Here is a 17,032-nt window from a genome sequence, read left to right as displayed (position 1 = left end):
CACTGCATTTATTCTGTAGTGTGGTCATATTCAGGCAACTCACTTATTACTGACAGTTGGGGGAGGTGATGTGTCTTTAGGAAATAATCATTTCTGATCCTTGCAGCATCCTGTCTTTGAACACATGCCATTTCAGAAGGAGTTCTCGATCTTATATTCATACTACATACAGAACAATGGAGGAGCCTTTAAAAAGATACGGTTTGAGACATTCCCTTTTAGGCCGTGAGAAATATTGGAATCCTAACCCCCTAGTGGAAAGCACTGACTGTAGTATCTCTGAGTAACGTTTCCATGTTTAAAGTTGATCGCAAGTAGCCTGTTGCTTGTAGTGTGTCAGCGAATCCATGAAAATTACAGAAGGGCGTGAAAAGAAAATAGCCTTTGTCTGAATATGCTGTGGCTGTGTAACTTCACTGAAGTTAACCCAGTTCCACCAGTGTGAACCAGGTGTAAGGTAATGGGGAGTCGGGCCCAGTGGGGAATCACTTCCCTCTGTTGGTTTTAAAGTCAGGCCGGATATTCTGATCCTGCAGAGCTCACGGAGTCGTTTGATTTACATGGTTGAAAAGAGTTGGGACAGACCTCGTGTGGTAGGGGTGGAAGTCCTGATTGCGCAGTATGATACAGCCCCTTTTTACACCATTGGGTGGAGTCTGGCATGGCCCCACTGACGTGGGGCTGCCATGCTGTTACTGAATACCCCCATCATTGGGGGGCTCTTTGGCACAAGGGCTCTACACCAAGACCCTACAGGGGGAAGGAGGAGACATGCCACAGTTCTTTTGTGCTGGCATAACTGCTGATGTAGGGCCATGTCACAGGGTAACTGGCCCACTGAAGGGGTCAGACACCCACCCTACCTGTAACAGGCTCCGCTAAGGAGAATGAGCCAGCCCAGACCCACCTGAGGATCGTTAATTGTCTGAGTGGCTGGCAGGCACTTAATTAGGTAAGGAGCAGCTGAGCCTAATAAAAGGCTTATGAGGGCTCAGTTAGGAGGCCCCAGAACGCGGAGAAAGGTCTGGAGGAGAGGGTCTTCTCAGGAGAGCTGTTTCAAGAGCTCACTAGAAAAGAGGATCTAGGAAAGGTGCTCATGGTCCCAAGAGAGCTACGAGGGGCAAAACCCTAGCAGGAGGCTCAGCCCCAGCAAAAGGACTTTACCAACAGAGGCAAGAGGGCCAGGTTGTTGGGGAACTATGCACTGCTCCAGGGAAGAGCTGCACAGCTGCAGAGTCCAGGGAAGGAACCATTCCTGAGGGCAGGAGGCCTGGCTCCAGAAGAGGGTCCTTGGTTGCGAAGGTCTTACACGTGAAAACCCTGGAGGGAGTAGAAAGGAGGACTCAGTTGGGGGTTGGCTGACTAAGAATACCTGAACCCTCCAGCTAGGATGCTGGATTGAAGGCTTGTTTGCATACCATGTTTGGCTGTTGATTACATAAGCAAGACCCTGAAGGGACATTGTTCACTATCGACAAACCTCGTTGAAGTTACTGATAGTCCATAAGAGGAAACTGAGGCAGAGACACAACTGAGGTTCCACACCAGGCTGCAATATGGTCCTCCAGCGGTGAGTGCCTGTCATTAACAGGTTATTGCAAGCTGGCACAATTTAGAGCAGTGGCTCTCAACTTTTCCAGACTACTGTACCCCTTTCAGGAGTCTGATTTGTCTTGCATACCCCAAGTTTCTCCTCACTACTTGCCTACAAAATCAGACAAAAATACAAAAGTGTCACAGCACACTTATTGCTGAAAAATTGATGACTTTCTCATTTTTACCATATACTTATAAAATAAATCAATCGGAATATAAATATCGTACTTACATTTCAGTGTACAGAGCAGTATATAGAGCAGTATAAACAAGTCATTGCATGAAATTTTAGTTTGTGCTGAGTTCACTAGTGCTTTTATTTAGTCTGTTGTAAAACTAGGCAAATATCGAGATGTATCCCCTGGAAGACCTCTGCGCATCCCCAGGAGTACACGTACCCCTGGTTGAGAACCACTGATTTAGAGCACCCACTAGGTTGTTCTGAGTTGCACCAGAGGCAAAGCAAGCTTCTAAAAAGAGTTAGGGAGGCTCAAATATGAAGATTGGAGAATGGTATATTCCAATAGACACTGATACTCAGAGTCAGGACACACCAAATGGAAGCTGGAAAGAAAGAGCCCAGAATATGTGAACTGTAAGATAAAAAACCTGGCACTTGCACTAACTTAATGACAGCACCTGGTGCACAAGATCCCAGAAGTGATTTAAAAATAGATGTGAAAAGAGGTCACAAACTCCACAAGGACAAGAAAAAGAAATTAATGATGCGTCTTTCTTAAGCTGGCTGTGCTGGGAGGAGCTCTGCATACTTAATGCATAACACGGCATGGGCTGGGCTGAGGAAAGGAAGAGCACGGCCGTACGCGGGACAGAGGCGATAAGCTCTGGTGCTCTGGATTTTCTTCAAACCATTCATTATTGACATTGGCATTGTCCACCTAACTCTTCAAACCACAATTCAAAACCCAAACAGGCTTTGAAAAAGCAGCTTAGGAATTTGAATATTTAAAGGGAGATGGTTCAGCAAAGAAGGAATTGTCTCTTTTGGCAGTGAAGGGCATAAAACTAGCAGTGGCAATTTTTGGGCTATGCACAACATCAGGGGAACACAGGGGCAGGTGATGGGCCACTGGTGCTGTATCAACAACTGGCCTGGGGCCTTTTAGGCCATACTTACGCTACACTAAATAAGACAGGTTTCAGATGCGCCAATCTTCAGGATAGGCAGGCAGCCTGCAGAGAGCACTGGGCAGATTTCTAAAGGCATAAGGTGTATAACTAAATATGTAAAATATGCACATACAGGCTTAATTTTCTCTCACAATTATTAGGATTGTGTGCGCAAATCATGTAATTTTGCACATCTGAGTTCTTACAAATGTACCTCCCAGAAGTGCATCACTTGCACATGTCATTACTCCATTTGCAAACCCAACAAGGGTAAATACACATTTTGCCAGTACATTGCATACCTAATATCTTTGCAGATCTGTCTATCAGAGTACTAACGCTGCATGTCTGTTTGGATTAACATGGTGCATTGCATTATAAATCTAATGAACTAAGACTGTGTCTGTGATCTTGTCTCCCTCTAGTGGGTAACAGCAACAACTGTAATAGCCTGCCGTTTACAATTTAAACAATAATAAATCCTGCTTAGCTGTCTGCTCCACTGGTTTTCAACCTGTGGTCTGTGGACCCTGGGGGTCTGCAGACTGTTTAAGATTTCCAAAGGGGTCCACACTTCCATTCTAATTTTTTAGGGGTTCACAAATGAAAAAAGGTTGAAAACCACTGGTCTACTCCATTAGCCCAAGTGGTAGGGGCTTGTGCGTGTGGCATTGAATTTTCCAGGATCAGTACTCAGTAACAGCCATGGTATCTTCATACACACAGCCATGGTTTGTTCTGCTTGTCTCTGTGGTCTGCACCTCTCTATTGAAGATTATTGCAGCCATGGGTCAAACTGAGTAGGGCTGCCCTTTGATCTCCCCTGATCATACAGAACAGGTCCTCCACGTGCCCAGCAGGCACCACTGACCTTCCCAGTGCTGTACGTACCTGTAGGTCAGTGAAGGAGTCAAGTTCCACGTGAAAAATCCATCAGCCTTAATTCCATTCAAATGCCACCATGACAAAAGGGTTCTAGTCAGTGTAAATGGGAGTAGAGGAACGTGAAAGAGAAATGGATTCCCTTTTCTATTCCGCGACCTGGGGTGCAGCCATGTTCAGGCCAGCCATAGCTTCAGCCCCTGCACTTGCCTGTCTAAAGGGTACAGAGTACAGACTCTCTGCCAATCTTGTGAAAATGCTGACAAATGTCACCTGGAGCTAGTACTGGCCCCAGGGGCTTCACTAGTTACAGCAGGCACTTTGCAAGTCCAATGAGAAATGCTACCTCCTTATTTCTGGCAGCTATTTTTAGTAGCTTTTTGTTGGGTTTGGAGAAGAAAAATCAGCACATTATTTGGTCAGAGCCAATTTGTGGCCTTTTCTTCTATGTAAGGTGGAGGGTCTTTTGTCAAATAGCATCTGAATTTGAATATTGAACGGAAACAAAAGAACCCCATGAGTTCATCTTCTAAACTGTATGAAAATATGCTGAAGTTGACACGTGTCAAAAAAAAAAAAGTTACATGAAGTGAGCTGTAGCTCACGAAAGCTTATGCTCAAATAAATTTGTTAGTCTCTAAGGTGCCACAAGTCCTCCTTTTCATTCTGCTTATATTTCACAGACTGAGGGCAGGAGAGATTGTAACAGTAGGGTGGAGGGTTTCAGAAGGAAAGCGACTCTTCTCCATATCCGCTGTGTTTGATTTGAGAGGAAAGGAAATGAGGCCAGAGCTGAGGCATACTCAGCGATGGGATAATAAAGCCCTTTCAGATTCACTCCAGTGTGTGTGAAAACCATCTGTTGGCTGTAACCCAAGCTGGAGCTGCCTCTTTTGTGTGAGGCTGGCTGACTTGTAAATCGTGTGTCTCTGCCAATGCTCCCAACCTGAGAATTCAATTGGAAAGATTATTGCTGAATCAAAGGCAGTTGGAGAGAAACAGATGAATTTCTTCAAAGGACTGACAGGAAAGTCCGCTGCTGAGTGCCCTGTGTACTGTGAAGCCGCAAACGGCAGGGGGCAAACTCTCAGGAACAGGGAGCCTGAGTTTGAAAGAGCCGAGCAATGAGTGAATTGTCACACTTGAGCTGTTCTGCAGCTGCTGTCAGTTTCAGAAGGAGGAAATGAGGGAGCTTTCAGAAATCCTCTGCTTCAGTCCTGCAGGTTTGAGCCACACTGCAAGTTCCAAAGAGAAACTTGTACTGAACCAGGAAACGGATGCATCTCAAAGTCTGCCGCGGTACCTGAGTTTGGAACCCAGAATAGATCGCCCAGGCCAACCCCCTGCCAGGGGCAGGTCTTCTGCTAAACTGTGTCCATGCGTACTTCACAAGCCTGAGTTTGACCGCTCCAAGTGATGATTCTCCCCTGAGAGCAGCGGGACAGTGCATCCCTTGCTAAGTTTGGTATCTGTTGCACGTCTTCCCAAGAGCTGTCATTTGATCTGAACTATGGCAAAGGAAAGAATTTGTTCTCACTTGATCCACTTAACTTTCTGCCAGAAGAGCCCAGTGGTTTCCTTGCAGATGCCAGTGCAGCTTCCCAAGCTGCTATATAAGCACTAGAGCACATACAATACATCAAACTGACTTTGAAGGTCCTTATTTTAGCTGATCTAGCTCAATCCTTTCTGCAGATGTTTCTTCTCAGGCTTGCTAACTTTCTAGACAGCTTTATTTTCCTCTCCTCTCCCCAGGCAGAAGCTGTGGCTTTGCTTGAGGGTGCATAGTACTTTTCTAGGCAGGAACTATTGTTTTGGCCCAGGATTATTATGGGGACAGAAGGGCTCTTGTGAATTTCCCACCAACTAGCCTGACTCTGCGAACACCAAGCATGGTGCCTCAGTACTGTGGGTAGCTACGCTGGCTTCCGTGGGATGTGCCACCGGCAGCTCACGCACGCTGGGGCCTCGTGGACACCCACGTAGTTACTCTGTTCGCCATTCCCCACCTCCAGTGGCAGTTGCCTTTTGACAAGGCAAGAGGGGGCGGCTGAGACCCAGGTGCAGCACCATCCGCATAGGCTAGGGCTGCGTGAAGCTGAAGCAGTCCCAGATTGCATGGAGTGGGTGGGGACAGTGGCCAGGGGAGACCACAGCAGGAATAGGCAGCGACTGGGGACCCTGGGTGGATTCCAGCTGCAGGAGAGAAGGCAGCATGCAGGACACAGTGGCTGGGCGAACCTGGAAGAACATCCAGTGGTGGGAACAATAGCTAAAGCAAGAGAGGCAGGGATGCTGATCTTCCCCCCGCCCCCAACCCATGTGTCTCATCCAGAGAGGGGAGATCTCTGCACTGTAGGTATTACAGCCACAGGGCTGCTCACAGGGGCACCCTCAGCAATTTTTTCACATGGGGTGCCCAACGCATGGTGCCTCAAGGGATTCCGGCTCTAAGTTTCTCCAACAAAACTCCCGCTCAGTGCAAGCAAACAAAATGGAATCACCCACGGAGCCCCATCACTCAGCCCTAGGCAAACCCATCTCATGTCCGCCTCCCACGGGCACCCTGCTGCCCCTTTCCTGCCCGGCTCCCCCATGCAGGCACTCACTGCAGCTCCCTGCATTTGTAGCAAGGCTTGAAGCTGTCACTAAGTAAGCTCTGGGGGCAGAGCAGAGGGGATATGGGCTGCTGGAAGTGGGGTTGGGCCAGGCAGGTCCCTGGCGGGGAGAGCTGGTGCAGGAGCTGGTTCCCTGGTAGTGGTAAGGAGAAGCAGCACGGGCCACCCTACTGTCCTCTCAGGTTTGGCCCTCCAGCCCTGCGTCATGACAGGATGACAGGGCCAAATGTGACTGAGTGGCATTGTGACCTGGTGCATGGGGTCACAGTGCCCCATAGCTTTGGACCCATGGCCCCCCCATCATGACCTGAGTGGTGCTGCGACTCCCACGCACCGGGTCACAATGCTACTTACTCCGTTTTGGCCCTCCCACCCCCGCCAGCCACTCACTACTCCCAGTAGTAAGCACTGTGTCTGTGCAGGACTGGACCCAAAGGTCCCTTTTCCAGGGCTCCAGCTCACATTCAGTACATCTGTTCTGTTCCTCTGCTCCCAGCAGCGCTAACTTGGGAGAGTGCCTCTGCAGAGCAGACAGACCCCATCCTCCAGCAGAGCGGGGAGAAGAAAGCCAGGAAGAGAAGTGGGAGTATAGCATTGATTGGAAGCAGACTGCAGCCAGTAGTTACACCTTCCCCCAGAGGATAGCATGCTTCACCGGGGAGGTGCCTCTCTCAGCTGAGGAATCAGTGAAGCAGACTTCAACAGCTGAATCCCAAATAAAGCAAAAGCATCAGCATTGTCTGCAATTAGTGCTAGATCATGTCATGTGAGGCTTGTCTGGAAATGCCACCTGGAACTATTGCACAACCAGGAGACACATGGTGAAAACTCTTAATTCAAGGAGACTGAGGGGGAAATTGACGCCTGTGCAGAGGGTTTCCCCCAAGCTTAATGCAGATCTGTGGGCATTTTGCGCTGGGCTGAATTTTGAAAGTGCTCAGGGCTGGATTTTCAGGTGCTTAGCACCTAGCAGCTCCCACTGTGACGCTTCTAGCCAGATTTTCCACAGCACCAGCATGCTGAGCTTTTTCGAAAATCTGGCCCTTGTGTGAGTGGGCAATGTGCCCTCAGTTGCTTGTGTGCGGCTCGGGCTGGGCTATCACGCCGCTCTCTCTGATTTCTTCGGGCAGGTTTGCTACTCATAAGGGGAAATAAATATGCACAGTGAGCTGAGGCTGGGCTTGTGGATAGCTAATAAGAGTAATTGCGGCTGACTAAATAGTATATACGTGAGTCTAACGTCTCTTCCCCACCATCCCGCAGCCAAGCAGAGCCCCTCGCCAGCCCGTGTTAGTGTAAGTTAACTACCATTTTGCAAAGTTGATTTGTACTGATTTGAGACTGAGTGTTAGTGAACATTTGACCCTTATTACAGATTTGTTTTAAGGACCTAATTTTAAGAAGCTGTGAAGTGTGTCACTAAGCAGGTGTGTCTCCCCCCTGTGGGGATGTGACTACAGAGGACTCATAATGACACTTAGCATCCATGTGTAGCAGCTTCTGTGGGGAAGATGGGTCAAAAGCAGGCCAATCATATGTATAAACAGACTAGGAACCTGTGGGACACAATTCAAGCCTTGTCTACAAGGGCTGTTTAGGCAGTTGTGTAGCTGCACTGGCACAAGCCCCTAGTGTAAATGCAGCGCACCAGCGCAAACTGTGATTTGCACCCGCGCAGCTTACACTGGTGTGCCCCACATCTACACTGTAGGTTTGCACCCATGTAGCTACACCAATGGCTAAAACCCCAAAGCAGACAAGGCCATAGGTGCCTTGCAAATGGCATATCACACGCTTGCATCCCTAACAGCTCCATTTTTTATTTTTTATTTTTTTTGGCTGCAGTGCTGTATGTTCCTTTCTCACCCCGCTCCCCCTTTGAAGGTACACTCTGTAAATCCCGCATATTCATCCTGGGATGCAGGATTAGTCTTCATGATCATTTCATACCCTTTGCTGAATGAAAACTACTCTGGGAACGTGCTGGATGCTGCCAGGCTGCAAAAGCATTTGATACAGAATGCAAAATGTACTACTCCCACCCTTAGATGGGGTTCCTGGGGGTCAGGAAAGATGCATATTCCGGGGGGAGGGGAGGCATCTCAGTTTGGCATCTCTCACCTGAACTCAATCACTTTGAAACCCCCCATGCCCCAAAGTACTATTGTCCTTGTTTTGTTTTTTGAAAAGGAGGAAGGAGGAACCACTACCAGGCAATAAATTACAGGCCACCCCAGATATTGCTCACCTTTAATCCTGCAGGGAAGGGGTGATGGGAAGCACCTGAACCAGGGACAGGAGAGTTGATTTTTTTTTAATCCTAGGTGATTAATTTATAGCTAAAGAAATATTGTAATCACAGCTAACTACTCCAGCACTACTGGATGGGGGAAGGGGACTTTAAATGCATCACATGTAACTAGACTGCATGGAAATCAATGAGTTCTGAAAGGAAGAGGTCTGTGGAATATAGCTATTCATTTCAAGCATACATTAAATCAGACTGTTAAATCAGCAGGTTGCTTTCAAGTACTGAAATAATGATTTGCCTAAATCAATTTATTTTGCAGCTTGAATTTCAGTGGAATCCATCTGGCATCTGCCGGGCAGTTTAGTGACTTCCTGGGGAGCATGGGTCCTGCACAATTTGTTGGTCGTCAGACCTTGGCCACCACCTCCATGGGTAAGGAACAGAAAGGCAGAGATCAGTTTAAAATGCACACTGTATGTATCACTCTCACAAGCCACCCACTAACCTGCCCAGCACCTCTCTTCCCATGCCCCTGTTCTCAGTTTGATAAAATGTGCTTGGCTGTTAGATTTTCTTGATTTGTATCATCCCATTCTAGTTAATGCTATGTAAGCGGCAGCATTACCTGTCCCTCCGACACACTTCAAATACAAAAGGCAAGGTCAAGCCAAAATGGGCATCCTCTAAATGCATCTTGGGCGTCTTCACATTTCTCTGATGCGCTGAAGCACACAAACGCTCGAAGGATTTTCTTGTGGTGCATCACAACTGCATTTTCCAAAGAGGCCTCTAATTCTGGGGAGATTAGAGACTAGATGGCACTAGCCTGAGTCTCCACATCTGGGGTTAGGAGACCATAAGAGATCATTTTTGGAAATGTGGGCTTGAATCGCCCCAGAGTTACACCCTCTAACGCTGTGATCGAGTAATGGAGGAGGGAAACAGGCACTTTAGGCCAGCATTTTTCTTGCAGTTGTTGCCAGTGCATGACATGAGGATTTTTTGAAACAGTTTAACAATCAGACTTGTTATGTAAAAGCCTTCTTGCTATCTGATTCTCTTCAATCATTTCCGGTTTGTTATGTAGGAGATGTGGAAATTGGTTTACAGGAGCGAAATGGACAGCTAGAAGTGGATATCATTCAGGCACGAGGACTGACCCCCAAACCTGGCTCCAAAACCCTTCCAGGTAGCGTGTTTCAGTCTGTTTGAAGTGACTCAGAGCCCACTGCACCCCTTCCTCCTGGAGCACTTGAGGACAGGTAGAATATTGACTCTGCCTGGAACAGAGAATGCCTTGCCCAGCTGGGAGCACATACTGTTTGTGCTTGCTTGAAAATACAGTTGGATAGAAAATCCTTTGCTGAAAACACCTCTTTTGTAATCATATTTGAGAAGTTTTATCCTGCCATTTCTAACATGAACCATTATGATTCTACCTTTTTTGACCATACATTTTTCTTTCAGCTGCTTACATCAAGGCATATCTACTAGAAAATGGAGTGTGCATTGCAAAAAAGAAGACAAAAGTGGCTCGAAAATCATTAGACCCCCTGTACAACCAGGTGTTACTGTTTGCGGAGAGCCCACAAGGCAAAGTATTACAGGTAAGAGCACCTCTGAGAAGAAGTGAGATGTCTTCTCCTCTCTGCACTCAGCCTCCACCAAAGTATACGGAGTTTAAGGAATCAGAGTAATTAACAGTAATGGGAAATATTTATGAATCAATAACTTATTGTACCAAACGCACTCAATCTGGATTTGACAAACATAGAGGAAAAATGTTGTCCTCCTATTCAGATGGGTTCTTATTTGAAACCCTGTTGGGTTACACTGGCATGTGGTTCTACTGATAAAATGCCCAGGTACAAAGTAGCTAAAGAATCATGGAATGCAGCTTGTTTTCGTTGCTTATCTAGACTAAGAGTGATCTTCTAGATCCAGCTCCTGCTCAAATGTCTCCTCTGCATCTGCCTTTGTTCTTTGGCTGTGATACATATACTGCCCCATTATGGACACTTCCAACCTTTCTCCTTAGTTTTAGGGGGTAGAAAAGGTTTGGTACTGTTAATTCACATCCAAATCTATTACACACAAAAAATCCTGGCTGTTGATTGGCTGGCAACGTTGGAGTAATTAGTCTTAAAGTTTCTCCTGCTTATCTCTACTGAAGTATGGAACATCGGTAGGGCCCTACCAAATTCACAGTCCACTTTGGTCAATTTCACGGTTATAGGATTTTAAAAATCATAAATTTCATTATTTCAGATATTTAAATCTGAAATGTCTTGGTGTTGTAACTGTAGGGGTCCTGTTCCAACTCTGAAGGCAGCAGCAGAGAAGTAGGGGTGGCATGGAATGGTATTATTGCCACCCTTACTTCTGTGCGGCGGCTGCTGGCGGGGTGCTGCCTTCGGAGCTGGGCACCTGGCCAGCAGCCACCGCTCTCCAGTCTCCCAGCTCTGAAGGCGGCATACAAGTAAGGGTGGCAATACTGCAACCCCTCTACAATAACTTTGCGACACCTCGCCCACCACCCTCTTTTGGGGCAGGACCCCAGTTTGAGAAATGCTGGTCTCCCCCGTGAAATCTGCATAGTCTAGGGTAAAAGTACACAAAAGGCCAGATTTCACAGTCTGTGACACATTTTTCACAGCTGTGAATTTGGTAGGGCCCTAAAAATTGGCTACCAATCACATCCCGCATGCAGATTAATTCATCCTGATTAGCTCCCTATCAGTCAGTAGCAGCTTCCTCTGAACTCATGTTGCAGCCAATTAGATTGCATATGCAGCTATCTGCTTTTTAACTGGCTCATCCTAGGTCAGGTTTCTTCTGGACCTCTCATTTCATCTGCCTGTCCATTGTATTTATCACCCTGGTATCTAAGTGCCAAGCAAATTTATTTAGCACTACCCGTATCCAGTGATGAGCTGCCAAAATCTTAACAACGAGTTCCCTCCTCGCCCCACGAGGGGGTCGTAGCCCACCCCACCCCCTAGGACCCCTGCCATCCACCCCTGTCCCCTGACTGCCCCCAGAACCGGGACAGGAGGGTCTCGTGGGCCACCGTAGTGGGTGCCCACCTCACTCCTAAAAGCCAGAGGCACCTGCCGGGGGGCGAGGTGGGGAGTCCCAGAGGTGCTTACCTGGGACAGCTCCCAGGAATCATCCGGCAGGTCCCTCTGGCTCCTAGGGGCGGGGAAGCATAGCTAGGGGGGAGCAGGGGGAGCGGCTGCTCCCCCACTGATCACCTCAAAAGTGGAGCCTTAGGCGCCAACTTCCTGGGTGCTCTGGGTCTGGAACACCCATGGGGAAAATTTGGTGGGTGCAGAGCACCCACCGGCAGCTCCCCACCCTGCACCCGGCCCCAGCTCACCTCCCCTCCCCTCCCCTCCACCTCTGCCCCTGAACGCACCCCCCCCGCTTCTCCATGCCCCCCCCCGGCTTCCCGCGAATCAGCTGTTCGGTGGGAAGCCTGGGAGGGCTGAGAAGCAGACGGCAGCTTCACCCTCAGGCCGAGGGTGGCGGAGGTGAGCTGCGGTGGGGAGCGGATCCCCTGCGCACCCCCCCCCAGCTATCTGCTGCGGTGCGGGCAGCCCTCCTCGCACCCCACCTTCCCCCCTGCCCCAGCTCACCTCCGCCTCCCTGGGCCTGAGCCTTGCTTCTCAGCCTGCTCCAGCTTCCTGCGCGAACAGCTGATTCATGGGAAGCCTGGTGGGGGTGGGCAGAGAAGCAGGCGGCAGCTTCACATTCAGGCCGAGGGTGGCGGAGGTGAGCTGGGGCGAGGAGCGATTCCCCTGCGCCGCCCCCCCGCCCCGGGTTACCTGCTGTGGTGCGGGTGGCCCTCCTCGCGCCCCCCTGCCCGAGCTCACCTCCACCTCACTGGGCCTGAGCGAGAAGCCGCAGCCTGCTTCTCAGCCTACCCGAGCTTCCCGCGCAAACAGCTGATTCACGGGAAGCCTGGGGGGCAGAGAAGCAGAGCGGGGCGGCGCGTTCAGGGGAGGAGGCGGAGTGGAGGTGAGCTGGGGCCGGGGGTGGGGCGGGGAGCTGCTGGTGGGTGCTCTGCACCCACCAAATTTTCCCCTTGGGTGCTCCAGGGGATTTAGAAGCCCTTTTAGAACTGGTTGTCCGTCGCGGAACAACCGGTTCGAAAAGGGCTTCTAAATTTAACAACTGGTTCTAGCAAACCGGTGCGAACCAGCTCCAGCTCACCACTGCCCGTATCCAAGGGAGGTGGTCTCTCTCTGCCTCCCCACAGTGCTAGGTTTCCCTGCTTCCTATTCTCTCTCTGCTCCTTTTCTCTTTCTCCCTTGTTTTCTCATTTTTTTGTTCTTCTTATGTCCCATCATCCCAGCCATCGAACTCCCATGGGTACAATGTGTGTTACTGGGAAAATGTGTTAGCAAAAACGTGGGGCTTGCAGTTTGCTAGGAATATGATTGGGTTTTGCTCAGCCTGTTTTCCTCTAATAAGGATGTCCACAGCTGGGACCCTGCTGCAGAGAACACTCGGCCTCCAAGGGCTCCGGAATTGCACCCTGAGCTTCCCCATCCAAATTGCTCCTCTGGCATGCAGCATCCTGATGGCTCAGGGATGCTGGTCAGACAGCCATTCAGGTAGCTAGATCCAAGCCCAGGAAGAGTTTTGTAAATCATAAGGAATTTTAACTCAATCCAGAAAGGAAAGGAAGCCAGTGGAGTATAAGAGAAATCTGTGGGATATGCTTCTATCAGCTTTTGTTCTTCGGAGATGCATTGTCACATGCTGTACAAGGTACAGCTGCTCTGTGGCTTTCATGTTTGCACCCAAGTAGAGTGAGCTTCAACAACTTACCCTGGATCACAGTGGCTAACTCCTCATCTGAGAAGAAAGGGTACCTTCTCCTGGCCAGTGTAAGGTGGGAGGGTGTCCATGTCACTGTCGCCATGAGAAGTGATGAGTCCAGCATAACCCAACACAGTGCAGGATCATGATTATCATAGTCTGCATGCCCTCAACCTCCTCTTGAAATTTTAGTGTTTTTAAAAAAACGACCAACCCACACCCACCAGATGCACATAAGAGATTCATGGCCATAGAGAACCAGCTGCTTCTGTGGAAAACATTGAGGAAGTATCCAACATTCTGTATGCTGATTTAAACTCCACCCATGTGTCTGACAAGATGGATGTTGGCCTTAGTCGGCAGTCACCTCTCCAGTCAGTAATTCTTGATGATCGATGACTGTGCAGGACAGCCCATGGCACATGTCATTTAGACACCTTGTGCCCAGCTACAACCATAAGTGCTGACTGGGGCAGTGAAAACTATTTGCAAACAAAAAGTAACTAAACACAGGCAACAGAACGATGCCCTCTGAGATGTTTCACTTAGCTGGGGAATAGCCCAGGTAGCTGGCTCTTAGCAGGAGAGCAGTACTCAGGGAATGACATACGCTGAGCTAGCAGGGTGGGATCCTTGGACAGAACTCGGTGGTTCTGCTATTCCCAAGCCCACTCCACTTGAATTATGTAACTTAAAAAAAAGGCAGCTTAATGTCTCATTGTAGCTTATTCAAAGAGAATAAAAACAGGGGCTGAATTCTATGCTAATTTATACCCCAGCCAAACCACTGACTTCAGTGCCTAGCTCCCCTGAATTCTAGCTCTCTGAATAATCATTTGACTTAATTTGGCATGTATCTTCTCCCCTCCCCATTACTGATACCTTACAGGTGAGGCAGCAGCTCTGCCCTGAGAAAGCTGCACTATTCTGCTAATACAGAGACTATGGGAGGAAGCTGGAAGCTGCTAGGGATTAGCCAGATGGCACCATTCATCTTCAGTTATCATCATCATCACGCTCATCCTCTCCTCTGCAGAACCGAGGCCTCACTCTGAGGTCACAGATCACCTCTGTCTTGAACCAAATGGGACCATTTTGATTGTGTACAAGCTTCCAGTTTGTTTGTTTGTTTTTCACTGCGATGGCCCTTGCTGCACCTGTTGTACCATCCATTGCATCGTAAGTGTGATTCTGCTTTCACCGCCACCTGTGTCCTTGTCAGCCCTTTTTTCATTAGGTCTCCCTTGTAGTCTTGGAGACTTTCTTCCCCCTGTCTGTTCTCCTTTCTCTCCATGTAACTCCAAGCATGCATCTTGTATTGCAGAGCTAGTTTGCTAATCCATAGCTTTTGGCCTGTTCTCCGGGTGAGTAACCATGGGTCATCACCATATGTTATGTTTCACAAGGCCTGGATGCAAAAGCAAATATGGAGCTTGCTCTTGATGCTGCTACTTAGTCCTCTGACAGCTAATGTCTAACCATGGTTTCCAATTCAGTGGACCCATTTCTGCCATCTCTCTCAGCAGGCCTCTTCTGTGACATTCAGTCTATTCAATTTCCGCTCTAATGCTTGCACAAAAGATCACTTAAAATACTTATATATTGATATAAACAAGTATACTGCCCCCTGAATTACAATGTGATGAAACTTGCATGAACATCTGATCCACGTACAGGATGTTTGCACAGGAGAGACTTCTGAGGGAGCTTAAGTGCCTAGAATATTTGTATTTTTATAATTGTCACTTATTCCTTTATCTGTCACCCTTCGTTGCATTGTATAGTATCTTACTCCAGGAGTCATTCCACTGAATCCTGTCGGAGTTGTCCTGGTACTGCTCAATGTGAGTGTATCAGAATCTGGCCCTTATTTTAGCAGATCCAAACGCATCTAAAATCACTAGACTTTCCCCCCGATTCTTCCACTCCTAAAAAAGGCTTAAATGACTCAAACAGTTTGAAGGAGAAATGAGCATCTGGTCTCGTTCGTGTGTCAAGCTTCAGGCTAATGCAAAACTAAAAGAAAAATAGACTATATGGGGCCAGATTGTTCCTCTAGATCCACACTTGATTTGCAGACCTCCTGTCTCTTCTCACTGTTACTAAGGCGGGGAGTTAATTGAGCTCTGGCTGAAAGATTCAGCTCTAAGAATGAATTCAATATTTTTTAAAAATTCTTTTTTGCTGAGATTCTTGTTAATGGGATTGTGCCAATCAGCTGGCAGGATCAGGGCCTAACCAAACAAGGGTAGGTGACAGGAAGTACTGGTATCCCCATTTTACAGATGGGGAAATAAGGCACAGAGACTTGATGTCCCTGTCCAATGTTGCAGGGTTTGTTACAAATTCTGCAGAATATTTAAACCCGAGACAAAATACACACACACACTTGAGAGCGCTCACATTTTTTTTTTCTGGGGAGAAAACAAATCTTACAATATTAAGCTTTGCAAAACCATATAAAACCATAAACTTGGGGCCTAATAGACGCAGTCGGTGATTTTGTAGCACAAGCCCAACACTTTTTCTAAAATCTCTTATTTTATTTTGAATGGGGTGTGGCAAGGTGTGCAGATTTAGGACTGTATTTTCCATGATGTAAAAAGTGGATGTCTGATCCGTAGCCCATAAAAGTCCAGGGGAGTCTTTGGATTTACTTGAGTGGGCTTTGGATCTGGCTCAGTGTGAATATCTTTATCTTTTTCAAAAACTAAAGTATGAATCTCCTGGTGCTCTTTACTTGAGAACTAACTGTGGTCCCACCTCTCATTTCCAAGGTGATAGTCTGGGGGAACTATGGACGCATGGAGCGCAAACACTTCATGGGAGTTGCCAGGGTTCTCTTGGAAGAACTGGATTTGACAACTTTAGCAATTGGCTGGTACAAGCTTTTCCCTACCTCCTCGATGGTAGATCCCACTACAGGTCCACTTCTGCGCCAGTCTTCACAGCTTTCCTTGGAGAGCACAGTGGGACCCTGCTGTGACAGGTCTTAATGAGCAAGGAAGGGGGGAACTGCTTCTGTTTTTTAAACATGCTGTCAAGGTTTTGTTTGCTGGAACTCTGACCTCAAGTGCATTGCATGTTCAATCAGTTCTTGAGGAGCTGGAAGAGTGACCTTAGACAGAAGATAAGGGGGAGGGCCGTATGCCCTCTCCATCCAAGTAGCAGGTGCCATGGGGCATGAGTCCTAGTTGTGAAATTATACATACACCTCTTGTTTCACTTCTCTGGCTGTCATTCATGCACCCCTGTTTCAGATCAGTATTAACCCTAAAAAATTGCAGCAATGTTTTTTTGAGCAGGGGAAGATATTTTTCTTAATTTTGTTTTAGAAATTCATAAAATACAGGTTTTGTGGGGTTTTATGGTTTTGTTTTGGTTTTTGGGTTTTTTTTGGTGATGCCTGAAAGATTGAAAAGCAAACATCTGATCTGAAAAGAGCAGGAATTGACTGTTTAACTGGATTTTTGTTTTTTATAAGATCTATCTCCTTAAAAATCATAAAAAAAAGAAAAGAAAAAGAACTGTGCGTTTAGAAAAAATTCCACATCCAAGAATCACGTTAGCTATAAAACGATTGTTGCCATGGTTTTAAACTGTGCCAAATTACCAGCAAGTGTCTTTAATACAGTACTTGGCGAACACTGCTGCTGAAGCACGTTCGATGGGAATACAAGTGGAGTACGCTTTCGTTAGACTGGACAGTTCTAATGGAGGAGGCGAA

The 17,032-nt window shown here is 47.7% G+C and overlaps 1 protein-coding gene across 1 annotated transcript in view; it reads left to right on the top strand.

Moving 5' to 3' along the window:
* The window catches only part of RIMS4 (regulating synaptic membrane exocytosis 4), an 81,763-nt gene extending 65,104 nt beyond the window's left edge, over positions 1-16,659 (top strand). Inside the window, exons 3-6 of the mRNA XM_084645621.1 lie at positions 8,798-8,910; positions 9,566-9,667; positions 9,946-10,085; positions 16,083-16,659. Of these exons, the coding sequence (XP_084501747.1) occupies positions 8,798-8,910; positions 9,566-9,667; positions 9,946-10,085; positions 16,083-16,301 (574 nt within the window). The 3' untranslated portion in view covers positions 16,302-16,659. The remainder of the gene's footprint in view (positions 1-8,797; positions 8,911-9,565; positions 9,668-9,945; positions 10,086-16,082) is intronic.
* The last annotated feature ends 373 nt before the right edge of the window (positions 16,660-17,032 follow it).

This window comes from Lepidochelys olivacea (assembly GCF_965140295.1).
Source record: "Lepidochelys olivacea isolate rLepOli2 genome assembly, chromosome: 13".
Taxonomy (NCBI): Eukaryota; Metazoa; Chordata; order Testudines; family Cheloniidae; genus Lepidochelys; species Lepidochelys olivacea.
The sequence above is the reverse complement of the archived record's forward strand: the minus strand, read 5'-3'. Positions and strand labels throughout refer to the sequence as shown.